Source organism: Diabrotica undecimpunctata, chromosome 1 (assembly GCF_040954645.1).
Source record: "Diabrotica undecimpunctata isolate CICGRU chromosome 1, icDiaUnde3, whole genome shotgun sequence".
NCBI lineage: Eukaryota > Metazoa > Arthropoda > Insecta > Coleoptera > Chrysomelidae > Diabrotica > Diabrotica undecimpunctata.
In genome coordinates this window covers 155328715-155346280 of record NC_092803.1, presented here as the reverse complement: position 1 = coordinate 155346280, position 17566 = coordinate 155328715, and the positions used below count along the sequence as shown (strand labels likewise).

Genomic DNA, 17566 nt, shown 5'->3' with positions numbered 1-17566 from the left:
ACGTTCTTTCCTGCCTTTCTATTTCTTCCACGCAGTAATGGATTGCCGTTATTTCCGACTGGAAAACTGTCACATCCTTAGATAGACTTACCGGGAAATGTATCCCTTGATTTGTCCCTACTATGTCGGCTCCCACACCCTCCGATGTTTTTGAGTCATCCGTATACCAGGTAGCAGCAGCTTGTATGGGTACACCTTTATTCCAGTCTTTGCTGCCTAGTATCTTAATTGTGAACTTATTGTTAAAGCTACATCTCGTAGCTGTTCCATCGATAGGTTTCCCCACTACAATATCGGCTTTTAGCTCCTCGATTAGCTTTCTGTTGTCAGCACCATTCATCTGGCTTATATGTCGCTAACTATGGATTAATCTGTGCAGGACTTCCAACGATGCAGTGGGACACATACTTAAAAAACAATATTATAAATAATCCTTGGTCTAATAAATGTTTCTAATAAAAGAATTCAAAAAATAATTTATTGTTAATTGAGCTTTAGCTTCGAGGTTTCAAAATTCTGTTTTACTATTAAGTGTTTTTTATCTTTTGTATTTGTTAAAGGCTTTTTTAGAAGCTTCGATCGGTGCCTAATATTGTTCATTCCACCAAGAAACTAGTTTATGTTTTGTACGTAATGAAGTTTTCTTGATGGATACCTCGGCTGCATCTAAGATGATGTTAAAGAAAGCTTCTATGTTTGTATCAACATTGTTAATGAGAAATCTATCTGTTTTGTGAGAATATAAGTTAGTAATGATTACTAATAGTGCAGGAAAATTATTTGTGTAATTTCTGATAGTGGTGATATTATCCGAAGAACCTTGTGTATTTCCTAACAGATCTATTAATTGGTCGTGGTCGGTTTCGCGAAATTTATTTCATTGTGTTTACTCACTGATGATGGTGTTAGAATTTCGTCTATGTCACGTTGACGGCTTGTTTATTGAGTAATATCTGGTAATGCAGCGCTGTTATTTTCTGCAGATGTAATGGTAATGGCCACGGAAGATTCTTTTGGTTCAACAAATTCAAGATTTGTATTGTTTGTAATGGATGTAGTTTTCTGATTGGGAAGTTTTTCTGTGGTGTCCATTTGTGAAGGAGTGTTTAACGATGTTAAAATGGATGAATGTGTAAGTGATTGTTAATGGTTTGTAGGATTTTTACAATTTTATTATTAGCATTATGGTCGTGCTGTTTGAAGTTGAATTGTTGTTTTTAGATAAGAAAATTAGATATAATTTGTTATCGTGTTATATCAAAATACATTCTGGTACAGGATTTATAACAGGGTTGTAAAAACTTATCTTTTAAAACTGTAGATATAATTGAATTCCGATAAGGTAGGGCTAATACGAAGAAGGGTCATTGGTGATATTAGACCTAGGTTTTCTAATTTTTTAAAAATTATACCGGGAAAATATACCCGTTCGAATACTGGCACATGGCAAAATTTATATTGGACGGACAAGTGCTAAAAGAGTTAAACTACCAAGGAAAAAAAAAGCAGGAATCAGTTCAGAGTCATAACAGGCTTCTTTACTAAACATGAGCCAGTGAAGTGATATCTTCATACAATGGGACTGTTTCACGGAGAGACTTTGTATCAGAGAATCTGAAATAATTAACCATATCTTGTATGACTGCAAGGCGGCATTAGATCGCAGGCTGCACACAATTTTTAAATGCTTGGACCTGTAAAGTTAGTACAGGATTGCAGAATCCTGGAATGGGTATCATGAAGGGATGGAAGAAGTACAATAAGCCAACTGCCTGCAATATGTCTGGTATATAATAGACGGCGTCTACGAAAAAAAATGTCGAGACAGCATCATGAGATTTGCCTGGTTTGTCCATCATTATCAATATAATTACTAACAAAAAAGATAGAGCTTGTGATGAAAGGACTGGTATTAATAAAGATAGTTAATAATGTTAATAATAATTGTCTACAGTTAAACGTAAATTATATAGGTAGAAAATCCATAATTAAAGTAACTTACCGTAGTCAGCAGGATTGTGATACTGCGGACAGGGAAATCCACAGTCTTGCAAAAATGGAACTAGGTTAGTCGTAGCACCTTGATACAGACAATACCCATTTCCTACTACGTACACCTGATCAAACATTGCAAATAAAGAAGCTGAAGGCTGGTGAATAGTACATATAATTGTTTTTCCTTGCATAGTTAGTTTCTTAAGTAGTGTTATACATGTTGAACAAGAAGAACTATCCAATCCCCTGCAATAAAAAGTATTTTACATAAAATAAACTCTTCTAATTATTACTTTGGTTAGATTATGTTAGGTTACTTTTTAAGTTTGGTGTGATTGTCAAAGATTATGCCATAAAAAAGATTATGCCATAAAATAATTGAGAAATATGTCGTACATCGCCAGATAAATATCTGTAATATGTTAATTAAGTTAACTTGTTTTTCCTTTTATCTCATTTTCTCAGGTATTTCAATTAATGGAAAATTTTATGCACTCGTTTAATACAGATACTTAATCGCAATAAAATTAAACTAAATATTATTCTTGGAAATATTTCGTATTCTGGAATTCTTGGAATCATCATGTAATTCTGACTGGAAACTCTACAATCATTAATATTCTGACTAGAATGTAAGCAATACTTAACTAAACTATACTATCGTATTATGTGGAGTGGCCCGTTCTGCTGTACCAGACGCAAATGTCTCTTATGAGGTCCCGGACGGAATTCATATCAATTTCTAGCAGGTTTTTGCAAATTCGCCGTCTTAACTGTTCTTTATCTTGGGCTTCCCAGCTTCCACAATTAAGCGACAAGTTTGGAGGATTATCGTCCAGCCAGTTTTGGCTATCTCTTGAGTAATGGCATGACGCTAGATCTGGCCAAAACATGATATCGTCATTAGCATGATGTTCGTGGACAAACTGAAGTACTTGGGAAAGTCATCAATGTAGCTCTGACTATTCAAAACTTTATTCCTCACTATTTCAACAAAAGGTCGGGATAAACCCCTGTTAGAACTTGTGCACAAGACAAGGATTTTAGCAAATTTTCATATTTTCTGGTATAAAGTTTACAATTTTTTACAATTTTTTTGGTATGCATTACTTCTTTCTTCAAAACTGAAATAAATCGGCTCGAAAAAAGGAAATAAAGCCCGATAAAAAATCTGGTCCTCTAGGTTGGATGTAGGGAGTTGGTTAACAACCTTGGTGTTGGTATAAAACCTTCTGTTAACACTTCTGAGCCATCAGATGAGCCGTGATGTTAACATCAGCCAAAAGGTGTTTTTATCGACGACTTGGCAAACAAAATAAGTATAATGATATTGGTTTATTTAATTGAAATGTTCGTACGCTTTATAGCGCAGAAAAGATTTTAAAACACACTAGATGAATAATCAACAGACAACATAGCACTTCAAGAAATCAGGTGGACAAGTAGTGGCAGCCAGGAAAAAAGAACTACACTGTATATTATGGATGAGACAAAATTATTCATATTTTTGGTATAATATTCATACTGAACAAACGCGTAAAATATATTCAAAGCGTCATATTCAACCATTTATTAGACCCCATAAGTTAAAGTATACGTAGAATCCGAATATGGGGCAGGTTTTTTAATTACAGTATCATCAATATCTATGCTCCCACTAAAGATATAGAAGACAGAGAGGACCTATTTTATAAAAAACTAGAAGGTACGTATAGGTAATGTCAGACCAACGACATAAAAATTATTATTGACGATCTAACGCTAAATTCGGCCAAGAGACAATCTACCGACCAACTATCGGCGAGCATAGTCTTCATGCGGTCAGCAACCAAAATGGTTTACGCTTGATTAAATTCGTAGCATCATTTGAAATGATGGTAATAAGTACTTTTTTCCTCAAAAATATCCATAAATTCACGTGAAAATCACTAGGCGGTAAAAAACAAAACTAAATCGACCATTTCTACTTATTGATAGTCGACATTTTATTGGGCGTAAGAGCTTGTAGAGGTGCTAATATAGACTCTGATCACTACCTCGTAAGAGGAAAACTTAGAGTACGTATCATCATTGGCTCTATGGCCCATAGTGAGCCTTGATCTGTTGTAGGATCAGCTTCCATTCATTTTTATCTTTCGCCTTGATTTTCTAATTTCGTACTCTTAACACTTGTAAGTCGTCTTCCACCTGGTCCTTAAATCGTGATCTGGGTCTGCCGCTTCTACTTACTCCATGCGGTATTTGCTAATAAATTTGTTTCGACAGCTCCATGTCGTTCATTCTTCCTAAGTGGCCTAGCCACCGCAGCCTGTTAAGAGCACGTATATCTAACGCTAAAAAAGGCCACAGCATAAATGTTAAAATCTGAAACCGCTAGAGATAGTTACTTTCAAATTTTAAACAAAGCGTTATCAAAATAAAAAAAAAATCTAAGAATATATAAACACTGGACTAAATGTAGGGAAGCTATGCATACCGAGAATGTAGATTTATTAACCAATAAAAAATAAAGCATATTAGAGAATCCGGTAGAACAGAATGAGAATAACTCTAAAAGATTATGGAAACTTTCGAAGAGAAGAGAAAAGATTGTTTAGAAGGAAAAAGAAAGAGAAATCCGAAAATGTTCTAAATGAGGTTTTTAACCACCATAACAAAACAAAACTCACCACAGATAAACAACCGTAGAAAGGAGTTCAAACCCAGAATCTCTCTTTCTAGTTCTATCCCTCCTTGTGGAGTATTGGGCGCCTATGCGTTTCTTGACCAAAAACGTAAGATTGCTGACTAGCCGGGTCAGCGCATCTTCTTTCTTATTTATTCTCTGGATAAACTGTGTACTAGTTCCTTTCATTCTCTTCTATTTCCTGCTATGTTTTTAATTTCACCCCATCTTATTCCAATTTGTTCCTGTTCTCTCGTTGTAGTTCTTTTCCAGCTGTTGCCTGGTCTTCCCCTCTTTCTTTTCCCCTCTGATTGCTATTCACGTGCTTATTTAGTTAGGTTGCTTTCATCTTTCCTCAAAGTAAGGCTAATCCATTTCAATTTGTTTCCTTAACTGTAGTGGATATATTGGTTTGCTTTGTTCTTTTCCATAGTTTTGTATTAGTTGGGCATTGTTCCAGAAATGAATATATCGTTTTAAAATATAAAATAAAAATATAATTCCTTAGACTTTTCTTAGTGTAGAATAAGTAAAATAGTCATTTCATCAAGTTTGCTCGGGATACCCGACTCATTGGCGCCACAGCCTCTTAAATAGTTTTCACACCTAAATACAAGAGGGGTAATCTTCACTTTTACGCATCAAGTACTATTTTATCAGTTCATTCTCACACATCGCCCTTGAGGCATGTGCATTTTAAAACACTCTCAATTCACGTATAAAATATTTCTCTACGTCGAAATCGAAATGTTATAAAGAAAGAATTATTTGATATTGTATAGTCAGCTACGGCCGTGTTGAGGCTTCTCTACTCTAAAAATAGTTAATTATAAGTCGATAAACTAAAAGTGATTTTACTCCTCTGGAGCTATATTTGCTTGCATTAACAATCCTTATCCTTCAACGGTTACTGAAGAACCAAACCTATGGAGATACATCCACTCACAAGTCCTTTGAAGTAAGGCTTGGAATCAAAAGATTTCCAATCCTCTTATGTAGGGAGCCAGTTACAAGGCTCCCACAGGCATATTGGGCTAGTATATTTTTTAAAATTTTAGTATACTTTTCATCCACCTAAAGATTTTAATTTTTGTTATTTTTGATATTTCGTTTGTTTGCCAAATTTTATTTAAAGCGTTGAATGCATATTAGGCCTTTATTATCCTCTCGTCTGTATATCCTTTTTACACCCCCGTTCCTTTTCATGACTGATCCCGCACATGTGAACTTGTCTACCTCTTCTACTTCCTTACCGTTCACCATTCCTTACCGTTCTCCAGCTCCACTCCAAGATGGAATGGAGCTGCCATGATTCAAATAAATAAAAATAATCTGCAGCCACTCCCTACCTAAAAAGAAAATAGAAAACCCATTTTAAAATCGAAAACTAACAAAACCCCCAATTCGGATAATCTCCCTGCTGAACTTCTAAAAGACGGCGACGACTCCCTATTAAAACATATGCATACATTAATAACTGAGATCTGGCAACAGAAAGAAACACATGCAGATTGGAAATTAGGCATTATGTGTCCACTTCACAAAAAGGGAGATCTGATCTTCTTCTTCTTTATGTGCTATCTCCTCTAAGAAGGTTGGCAACCATCATGGCAATTCGTACTTTCGATACGGCTGCTCTAAAGAGGTCAGCAGAAGTGCAGTTAAACCAAGCTCTCAAATTGTTTAACCAGGAGATGCGTCTTCTTCCGCGACTCCTTCTACCCTGTATTCATCCTTGCATTATTAATTGCAATAAGTTATATCGCTCGACCCTCATGACATGTCCCAGATATTGCAGTTTTATTATTGAATTATTGAATTTAATTTTATTTAAAACCTCTTTAGCTTTTCCCATTTTTCTCAACACCTCAACATTCGTAAGTCTATCCACCCGACTAATTCTTAATATCCTTTTGTAGGCCCATAACTCGAAGGCTTCTATCTGTCCGAAACATCTGTCTTTAATGTCCAAGCCTCCAACCCATAAAATAATACGGAGAACACGTAGCATCTCAGAAGTCTTATCTTTAAAGGAATTGAAATGTCCCTGCTATAGAGTACTTTTTTCAGTTTGTTGAAAGAATTTCTCGCCTGTCCTATTCTTGCCCTAATCTCTTTTGTGTACTGATTATTTTCGTTAATTATTGTACTCAGATATTTATATTTTTTTAACTTTTTTAATTTGTTCTCCATGTATTGTTATGTTTATTTGGCGCTGTTGGGCTTTTGTAGTTACCATAAATTGTGTCTTTTTTGTGTTTAGAGACAGTCCGTTTTCTTCACCGACTTCTACCACTCTGTCAACCATTTTTAATTATATTTTGATCGTATGACTCATTATACTTATTATCCGGTGGTCTTGGCATTATTTTGCATTTATTTTTTTTTGGTAGTGTTATGAATGTTGACATCAGCCAATCTCTGGGAATGATTTCTGTACTGTATATTGTATTGAATAAGTCGACCAATATTCCAATTTGCTATTCTTCTATTAACCGTATTATGTCTACAGGTATTTCATCAGGACCTGTTGCCTTGTTGTTCTTTGTTCGCTTTATCGCCTTTAATACCTCATCTTCTGTTATGTCTGGGCCGTTGTCGAACTTTTCCTGCTCTAGTACTATCTCAGTCCGTTCGTCTTTAAATAGCTCTTGAATATATTCCTGCCATTTTTTAAGCCTTTCACCGACGTCTATAATTTTTTTGCTGTTTTTATCCAGCAGTATGTTTTTTTTTTATGAAGGTTTAAGTTTCAATTTTCACTTCGGAAATCGTTCTCAAAATACAAACATTAGTATGTTTGTATTAGTACGGTTTAAGTTATCATGTTTCTCTACCAACTGTTCAATCTCTTCGCATCTGTCACTATACCATCTTTCCTTTGCATCTCTGATCTTTCTCCTTATTTCTGTGTGTATAATAATATACATGTTTTTGTCTTTGGTTTTATAGGATCTTCTTGCTTTCATGAGATCCAGAATCTCATCGGTCATCCATTCATTTTTGTTCTTGATCAGCTTAGGTGTTAGTGTTGTCTCACATGTGCGTATAAGAGCATCTTTTAACATATGCCATTTCCTGTTCGCATCTTCAGTAGGAATAATTTCTATTTTGGTGAGCTCTTCTTTAATTTTTAGTGTGACTTGCTCTTTTGTTAATGGATCTCTCAAACGGGATACTTGTATCCTCTTTACTTTAGTTTTAACCACAACCTTTTTTAGATTAATTCCAAACCTTCCTACAACTGGGTTGTAATCTAATCTCACATCAGCTCCGGGGTATGATTTTACTGATTTTATGGAATTTCGGTATCGTTTGCAGATGAGAAGATAGTCAATTTGGCTTTTGATGACGTTGTGTTGGTTGTCTGCTGGAGATTTCCATGTATAGAGTCTCCTGGGCGGCAGATCATAATAAGTATTCGCTACAATAAAATCGGTCTCTTGGCAGAATTGAGCCAATCTGTCTCCTCTCTCGTTACGGATGCCCAGTCCAAAGTTTCCAATAAAATCACCTTGACTTCCTCTACCGATTTTTGCATTTAGATCTCCCATGATTATTGTAATGTCTCTAGACTTGGTTACTTCTAAAGCTTGTTGTAATTCATTATAAAACTGTTCGAGCACTTCATCCGAGTTTTTTGCTGTGGGGGCATATACTTGAATTATATTGACTCTAGATTGAGCTGTTTTTAGTGTTGCTGTTATCATCATAACTCTATCCGAGATGAGTAAGAAGCCAGTTACTAATTTCTGGATAGTTTTGTCAACTAATATCGCTACTCCGTTCCATTGATTTGCGTCATTGTTATTACCAAAGTAGTATATCTTTGTTTGGCCTACTAATATGTCACCTGAATTGGGCCATCTGGTCTCACTTAGTCCTAATATTTTTATGTCAAGTCTTTCCATTTCCTGAATGACATTATGGACTTTACCTGCTTGGTATATTGACTTAACATTCCACGTGCCTATATTCATACACTTTCTGTCGATTTTAGTCTTCTTTTTGGACGATGTGTTACTAATGGGTATTTCACAGGGATTTCGTTTGATATCGACCTGAGAGGCCCTGTGGTCTATGTGTGATTTGCCTCCCCTGCCGGATCTTGGCCTCCGATATCCATGATCAGTAACAGAGTTATTTCTTTTTTGTACAGTAATGACAATTGCACTAGGGATATCTGTGTAGAATCTTTAATGTAGCGGTTTTCCCTTGCCTTAAACATTCTTATGCCATTAACAGTTTTTTTTGTTCATCCGACTTCGAGGTCGATGTCTCAACCCCAGGACAAAAGAGTGCCCTACCACTTACTAAATCATCCACCCGAAGCCGTTGGTTGGTAAGTGGGAGATTGCTTATACCGGCAATCACTCGGTGAAATTCTCACTATATCTGGCTACCCCCACTTAGTTTAGCCTGCAGACCAATGCAGTTGCCCGGAGTGTGGCACGTGGAGCCATAAGTAAAAGTTAGTTGTCTTATGAGGACCAGTTATCAAGAACCATCTCCCGTCTATGACGCTTGATGTGGTCGTTCCGATAAAAGGTGCTACCTCTATAACACAACACTACACCTACCGTGTAGAGATCTGATGGTGTGTGATAATTCTATAGAGGCGTCACCTTACTCAATATAGTTTATACAGTACATAAAATGCTCCCCTATGCCAAACGAATAGTGAGAGAGTATTAGTGTAGATTCCGGCCTAATAAATTAACAACAACCCAAAAATTTCCAGTAAGACAGATTATTAAAGAAACTTTAGTGTTTGGCATCAACATCTACCACATATTCGCCGATTTTAAAGCCTATTACGACTTAGTTAATACATATAAATTTCTCCTAGTTATGGTGGAATTCCCAATAACGCTTCATCTTAATCAACTAACTGAACAAGAGCAGCGGACATGGTCAGAATCCAGAACGATCTTTCAAGACCCTTCAATTGTAAAAATTCACTAAGGCAGGATGGTGGACTATCGGGTCTTTTATTTAACCTTGCTCTATAAAAGGTAATTCCAGAGTCTCAGACTAACATAAATCGCACCATCTTTAACAAATATGTAAAAGTTTTTTGGATATGCAGATGTTGACTAAAGATAACAACATCAGCGAAGAAATTAAAACAAGAATAGTGCTTGCTCATAAGTCTGGCTTAAAAAGACAGATGGCCTTAAGATTACTCAGAAAAATTAGAGTGACCATCTATAAAGCCCTAATAACACCAGTGCTAACATATGGAACAGAAACTTGCTCATTTACACGGAAGGTCCAAAAACTGCTTAAACGTTTCGAGCGAAAAATCCAAAGAAGGAGGAATCCTATGGAGGAATAAAAGAGCAAAGTTTGGGGCACAGGCATCACAAGTTAGAGTTGTACAGAAGTTTTACAAACTCACGTAGTAAAATTTATTAAGATAGTACGCCTTAGATGGATAGGGCATGTAATCAGGCGAGAGGAAGGTGCAACAGTCAGAGCCAGTCGGAGCACCAGCCAGAGCAAAAGCAAGACTTAGGTATCAAGACAACTTAGAGGACGATTTAGAACCTATTGGAGTTAGAGCATGGAGACGAGTTGCCAGAGACAGGGGTGAATAGAGCATTATTCTGAAGAATAACGAGTTGTAATGCCACTTCTGATGATGCTAATTATTTCTATATTTTCAATTGTGCATTGGTATCCAGTGTTCTGATTCTGGTACTATGTTTCAAGTACCTTGTTTTTGCATTTTTCTTTTTGACCAGTTGTTATCGTGTGTAAATATGGTGTATAATATATTAATTTTAAAGACTGGTATTCACCATTTGTAATTTGTTTTATTTTTTCTTTTTAGTTATTTTTAAATGAATTGAGGTATGATACTTTTGTGATTTATTTCTTTCGTTGACTTTTCTTGTTGCTGGAAAATGTTTTTTATTTTTTATTTATTTTATCTATGAATTGTGTTCTTTGTTTTTGTAAGAGTTGTTTTATAGTAGGCCTTTCATTCTTGATTAAAAATATTTCTTAACAATTTAACAGTTTACTAAGTTAACATAGTTAAATATTTACATTTAAATGCATCTGTTTTAATTACTCATATTAATATTAAAAGATATATAAAGTCAATATCACTATTTACTCTCCCACGAGAGTTATTTTACTTAATCGGAACTATGATAAATGGTTTTCGTTTTGGTCTGTTTGCAAAAGAATTTCGTTCTTCATGTACGCTAATTAAACGGTGTATACATTGGTGGGTGATAAAGATTTCGATAAGAATGTTCAAAGGCCAAGGTTGATGAAAAAACGATGACTTTTGTTGTTAGAACTAATTTCGGTCAATGTTTCGATGATTTTTCTATACTTGTTCAAAGTTGAGGAAAACATTTTTTTTTATTATTAAAAACGGTTTATCCCAGTAAAAAACTTTGTACTTATGTACCTAAAAAGTAGCATTAGTTAATTAGTTATTATTAGTTAATTATTAATTACTCGCTATATCATTTGTAATTAATAAATTATATTGTGATTAATTTTCCAACGTTCCTACTAATTAATTAGCTACATAATTACTGTTGTTTTTATTTTTTGTATTACATTAAAAAATTTTACATGGTAATTTTAAATGGTTTTTGTGGTAATTTTGGATAACATTTTATATTATTTTATTTTTTTTCATCCTATTTACTCTCTACTATCATCTTCTTTTAGGATGCTCTATTCAATCCAGAGTTTGGAAATAATGAATATGGATTTTTTACCACACTCTGAACTAGTTCGGTTGGCATCGTTCCCAATCACTTGTGCAAGCAAGATAGAAGATTTTAAAGGAGACAGCAATCTCAGTCTTTATTGACATAAAGAGAGAGTTTGGTAGTACTGCCTACAGCTCTATGACAAACTCCCTCATAAATAGAGGGGCTAGCAAAGAGGTTCTACTCTCAACGGAGGTGATATTCTTCTTAGAGTACCTGTCCGTTCCTAACGTTGGCGATCATTCTGGCTATGATGACTTTGTTGATTGCTATACGGAATAGTGTTAAGGTCTTTCTATACCATGCTCTCAGGTTAGCAAGCCAGGATATTCTTCTTCGTCTTGGGGCCCTTTTTCCTTCAATCTTACCTTGCAAAATGCATTTGAGTAGCTCATATCTGCCTTGATTTTTCATTATACTTCCCAAGTACTGCAGCTTACGATCCTTCACGATGTTGACACAATCCGCGGTTGTGTTCATCCACAGTAGTACTCAGTAGATATTGGTGATTTTGTCTGTCCATGGTATCTTCAGGATCCTTCTGTATAACTATAGCTCAAAAGCCTAAAGTTTTGATAGAGTTTCCGCCTTCAATGTCCATGTTTTTACTCCGTTCAGAAGCACTGAGTACACGTAACATTAAAGGAGCCTTATTTTTGTTTTCAAGGTGAGGTAATGGCTCTTGAACACAAAGCTCATAGTCAAGAATACACTTTTTGCCTTTTCGATGCGACCTTTAATTTCTTTTGATTATAGTTCCCAAGTAGTTGTACTGTGAGACACGTTCAATTCTCATTTGGTTCACATACAGATTTGCTCCAGTTATGTTTTCCTTGCTGATGATTATTAGCTTCGTTTTGCTGGTGTTTATATCCAATCCATATGTTCTACTTGTTTTCGCTATTTTGTTCATTAAGTTCTGCAGTCCTTCTATGTTATTGGAAAACCCTATTGTATCATCTGCATACCACAGGTTATTGAACTCCTCAAAAAAATGTGCTCTGAGTACAGATTGAATATCAGTGGTGAAATTATGCACCCCTGTCTCAGTGCCCTTAAGATTTTGACCTGATCTGTATATTCTCTATTTATTCGGAGCACCGCTGATTGATTCCAATACAGGTTAGCTATTATTTTTAGGTCTCTTTCTTCAATCCGTGTCCATTTCAGCACTTCCACTATTTCTTTATGCCTGACTCTATCGAAAGTATGCTTGTAGTCAATCATGCATGCAAAAATATCACAGCTGACATCTATACATTTCGGAAACAATACCTGCACGCTAAATAAGGGTTCCCTCGTACCAACGGCGTTTACAACAGATAGCTCATCCTGTTTTTTTGGGCAATGGTACGAACTCCGTTTTGAGCCATTCTACTGGTATTTTTTCTGCCTTGTATATTTCATTAAATATTTCAGTTATTTTTATTTGTTCTGCATCTAATAGCTTCAGCAGTTCTGCAGGAATTTCATCAAGTCCCGGTGCCTTTCCATCCTTCATTTGACTGGCGGCTGGTATTTCTTCTGATAGCATTTCGGGACCTGAATTTTCTTCAATGGTGGGTTGTTGTATTGTTCTAAGATTGTGGAAAAGTTTCTTCCCATAATTTATTTTTATCTTATTTGGTTATGGCAAGATTACCTTCATCATCTGTTATTTTTCCGCTGTTGCGTTTGGCAACTTTTCAGCTATTTTCTTCACCTTTCGTTGGACATTGAATTTATCATATCGACTCTAATACTTCTTTATTTCTTGAAATTGTTCTGCTGTTTGTTCCTCTTTGGCTTCTCTTATATTTCTTCTAGCGATGGTATGTATTCTCTTATATTCTTGGAGATTTTCTTTGTTTTTTTTTCTCTGATCCATAAGTTTAAGTATTTCATCGGTCATCCACGATTTCCGTTCCTTTTTATCTTTCTTCAGGTGTTCTTTTATTTCTCTCACTGTTGTTTGTATGATGGTCAGACTTTTCTCTATAGTTTCTTCATTGCTGCATTTTAGCATCTTTGTATTGAGGTTTTTACTCAACTTCAGTCGAATATTGGGATCTTTCAGTTTTCTAACATCATTCTTTTTCATCGACCTACTTGTAACCTTCTTCATTCTAACTTTGAAATTACCTACAACTGGTACATGATCAGAATTTATGTCTGCTCCCGGGTATACCCACCTATCCAAAACGATTAATAAGGCAGTAAAAACGCTATGCCAGATGGTTGGTCAAACTTGGGGATAAAACCCCAAAGCGAATACCTATAGCAGGAAGTAAGACCTGACATCCTCTATGCATCTTTTATCTGATGGAAGAAAGTAAATCAAAGTACAACGAAAGCAAAGTAGGCAAATATGAAAATATGCATATTTGAGCATCATAGATTCCTTGAGAACAACACCCACGGCCGCCATAGGTTTGGATCAGATGGTTTGAAACAAACACTCACACTACATAAGGGGTACCATCGTAAGCAAGGTAACCTCAGAGGTCATCTGGAAATTCTCAGAGATTTCCACCTTATTGGATATTGGATGTTATAAGGCTGCTGAAATTTTACTCTCCTATATTTTTTATGGTTTCTCTTTTGATCTTCTGTCCTGATTTTGTTATTGTCTAGACTACTTCTTGCAAATCTATCTTCGGCCATCCTCACTACATGACTATTTCATCGAAGACAGTGGAGTGTAGCAAATCCTGAAATATGTTTCCTCAATAGTTGATTATATTTGATCGCCCAAAGACCTGTTTAGAAATTTTCTTTGAATAACTTGATTGATAACACCCACAAATGTAATATTTTTAAAAAGCGTTTTAAGAAGCGGCTATTTAAAAAAATTGGAACCCGAAAAATGTAAAATTTTAAGGTACTAAGAGTACTTACGTGGTTGGTTCATCCAAAAACATGACCATTGGGTTATTTACTAACTCTAAAGCTATTGACAACCTTTTCTTCTGTCCACCGGAAAGACCAGCTGCTCTCACTTTTTTTGTACCTTCAAGTTTTAGTGTTTGTAGAATATTGTTAATCTGGAAATAAAATAACAAAAATAAACAAATACTACACACATTTTTAGTCAAATATATTTTAAGAAGAAAGATAGGAAAGTCCCATCGTATTTATTTTGTAGATCTTACTGACCTACTTTTGCATTACTGACTCTTACCACTATTGAACAAGTATTGGAAATAAAATACCTTGGAATTACTCTTTCCAGCTATGGAGACTCGGACAAAGAAGTGAGAGATCAAGTACAAAAAGCAAATAGACTAGCAGGATGCCTTTATAACAATGTATCAGAACAAACACATAAACACTGAGATGAAGTCAAGAATTTATAGAGCCAGTGTAAGACCAATAATGACACATGCCTCAGAAACAAGACCCGATACAGCCACAACACAAACGCTACTGAAAACGGCAGAGATGAGAGTACTGAGAAGAATTACAGGAAATACGTTGAGAGATCGAAAGAGAAGTGAAGACGTTAAAAGAAAATGTAACGTACAGTGTATAAACGAATAGACACTAAATAGGAAAAAGAATGGAATAACCAAATAAGCAGAATGGGGGAGACCCTTGTCGTCAAAACAGCAAGAGATAAGTCACCAATCGGCGGAAGAAGTATCGGACGAACGCGCAAAAGATGGAGTGACAACCTTTTATAGAGGTTTTAATCTGCCAAATGAACAAGCAGAATTGCTTACAAAGAGGAAGAAGAAGAAGAAAGTATTTGGTGAGTTTAATTTAAATACTGTTTGTAATCTGTCGAATGCTGCCCATGCTAAGGAACATCTTCTATTTAAATCAGCCCTTAAGTTAAACTTTGTTAATTCGATTTTTTGTCCTAAGTATATATACGACTTAACCTTTTCTATAATATTATTTATTGTCCATGGTTATATCCTTAGTTATATCTAGACATTTGTTTATTATAAATTTAGTTTAACACCTTATAAAATCGAAATTATTTCAGATATAATCATTTACTACACTATTTTTATTGATTGTTATAAATTAAATTAAATGAAGATTGGGAATAGATGCAGTATTAAATAAATAAAAGTAAAAGCAAAAGTTGAACGACCTTCACTACAAATTAAATGTAAACGACCTTGAAGCAATGCATTTTTGTAACAATTCTGGTCAGACCTTCTTTTCTGAAAAGATTCCTTCTAGAATCGCGAGAACATTGAACTGAGGTAATAATATGGTAATTATTTTACAGGTTTATAGTGATTTTATTTGGTCGGTATATGATTTCAATGTCGATAAATATAACTTTATAAATTAACATGATCAACATGAAACACTTAATTAAATGGAATAATTTTGAGTTTTCAACTAACGCGTCACTTAAGTAGAACATAGCAGTTTAATAGCAAAATTGTGCCGTAGTGATACAGAAATAACAGCAAAATACAGATGAGGATCAATAAAGAAAACAAGCTGGTTGCATAAAGGATTTAGCACTGTAAATATTTTATTAGCGGGGAAAATAATAATAAAGGGGGCTACTAAATTTCATACTCCTCTACTTTTAGCTCTAGTTTACTGTTTAGGTACTTGTAGGAGTCATTAGATTTTTGTATAATAGCCGTCTGTAATAACTGATTTACAAAACAGTTGACATAGTATACGGGGAAATGGGATCAGTAAAATTAATAAAACGACTTATCAAACTGAGTTTAATGGGATCAAATAATAAAACACCGTGTAACATTAGACGATGTGGGAAATATTTCAGCTCATGCAGATTTGATATAGTAGTACAGTAATAGAAACAGTAATAGTACTATGTCTACACTTGATCGCGTACTTAAATGAAAGACCGTCAGTACTTTCGTACTGACTAAAAGGTTGTGTATCAAACACCGATGCTTAAAAGAAAGTATTTTTATTATTTCTTTTATTTCAAAGAGCATCTCTAATCTTTAAAGATACCATTTAAAAAATCAATCAAGTTGTTGCAGTTTCGAAACTGTATATAAACATTGTTAAAATATTAAGCGACTTTTTACTAGTTTTAATTCTCCCCGTATAGTTAGCCAAGATTTCGCGTAAAAAAGCACAGACGCTATTGAACAATAAATGGTTGTTAATACATTGTTGCAAACAAAAAACTGTTCATTCATACATTGAAACATTTCTATGCTAACAATGAAGCATAGAAAAATTAGTGGATTTCGTTGAAACTGCCGATTGCTTTGCTAATTATCGCCATACGTAGCGTCAACTGGTAATAAAGAGCTTTTCTTGAAATAACTGCCGTTTTTTACAGTCAGTAAAAGAGAGTAGTTTTATCGGTCAAGCAAGACAGTTATGTCTCAGTTAGGGCCAGAGACCGCTCTGCAGTCAGAAACAGAGAATCGTTTCATTGGCCAATCAAAACCCATTCATTATTTGTCACACAATATCAACCCCTTCCTCCCCTAGAGCTTTCCAAACCTCCACAGGTATTCCATCAGGTCGTACAGCCTTACCATTCTTCATCCTATTTAACGCCTCGACAACTTTATCTCTCGCTATCCCCGGTATTACATTTTCATTTGCAATCCCTCATCCTCTGTCTCTCCTCTAGTGTGTTTCATTTTGCAATTTTCTAAAGTACTCTTACCATGTTTGCTTTATTTTAACATCTGTTCTTAACACTCCTCCATCTGCACCCTTAATCTGCCGAACGTGAGCCAAGTCCTTTGATGACTTATTTCTTGCTTTAGCAATGCTGTATAACTTTTTTATCCTCAATGGTATTTCCTACTCTTCATAGAGCTGTGCAGACGATCTTTCCTTAGCAGGAGCTACTGCTATATATCCTCACCTTCATCTCTTTTAGGGCTGTCATACCTGTTTCTAGCCTCTTTCTTCTCTCTAACCTTCTGTTGCACTTTATAGGTTCCACCACGAATTTTCTTCATCTCCAGGGTTACCATATGCTTTTCCTAGCACTTCCCCTCCCACTCGAAACACAACTTAACTGTTTACTTCTCATCAGTCATTTACCGTAATTTTTTTCTCAAGCTCTTTCAGTACTCTTATTTTAAAGACTCTTGCCAAATCCTTATCCTTTAACTTCCAGCACTTTACTTTCTAGTGTCCCACTTGCTTTTCTTTCCACCTCATCTGTATTTCCATAATATCTATCATCAGTCGGTGTTGAGCTATTGACCTA

General features: G+C 35.2%; 1 protein-coding gene across 1 annotated transcript in view; it reads right to left on the bottom strand.

Annotated features, from left to right (window-relative positions):
- LOC140432408 (ATP-binding cassette sub-family G member 4) overlaps positions 1–17566 on the bottom strand; it is a 108914-nt gene that overhangs the window by 28959 nt on the left and 62389 nt on the right. Inside the window, exons 3-4 of the mRNA XM_072520286.1 lie at positions 14278–14423; positions 2003–2241 (exon numbers count right to left, since the gene is read on the bottom strand). Of these exons, the coding sequence (XP_072376387.1) occupies positions 2003–2241; positions 14278–14423 (385 nt within the window). The remainder of the gene's footprint in view (positions 1–2002; positions 2242–14277; positions 14424–17566) is intronic.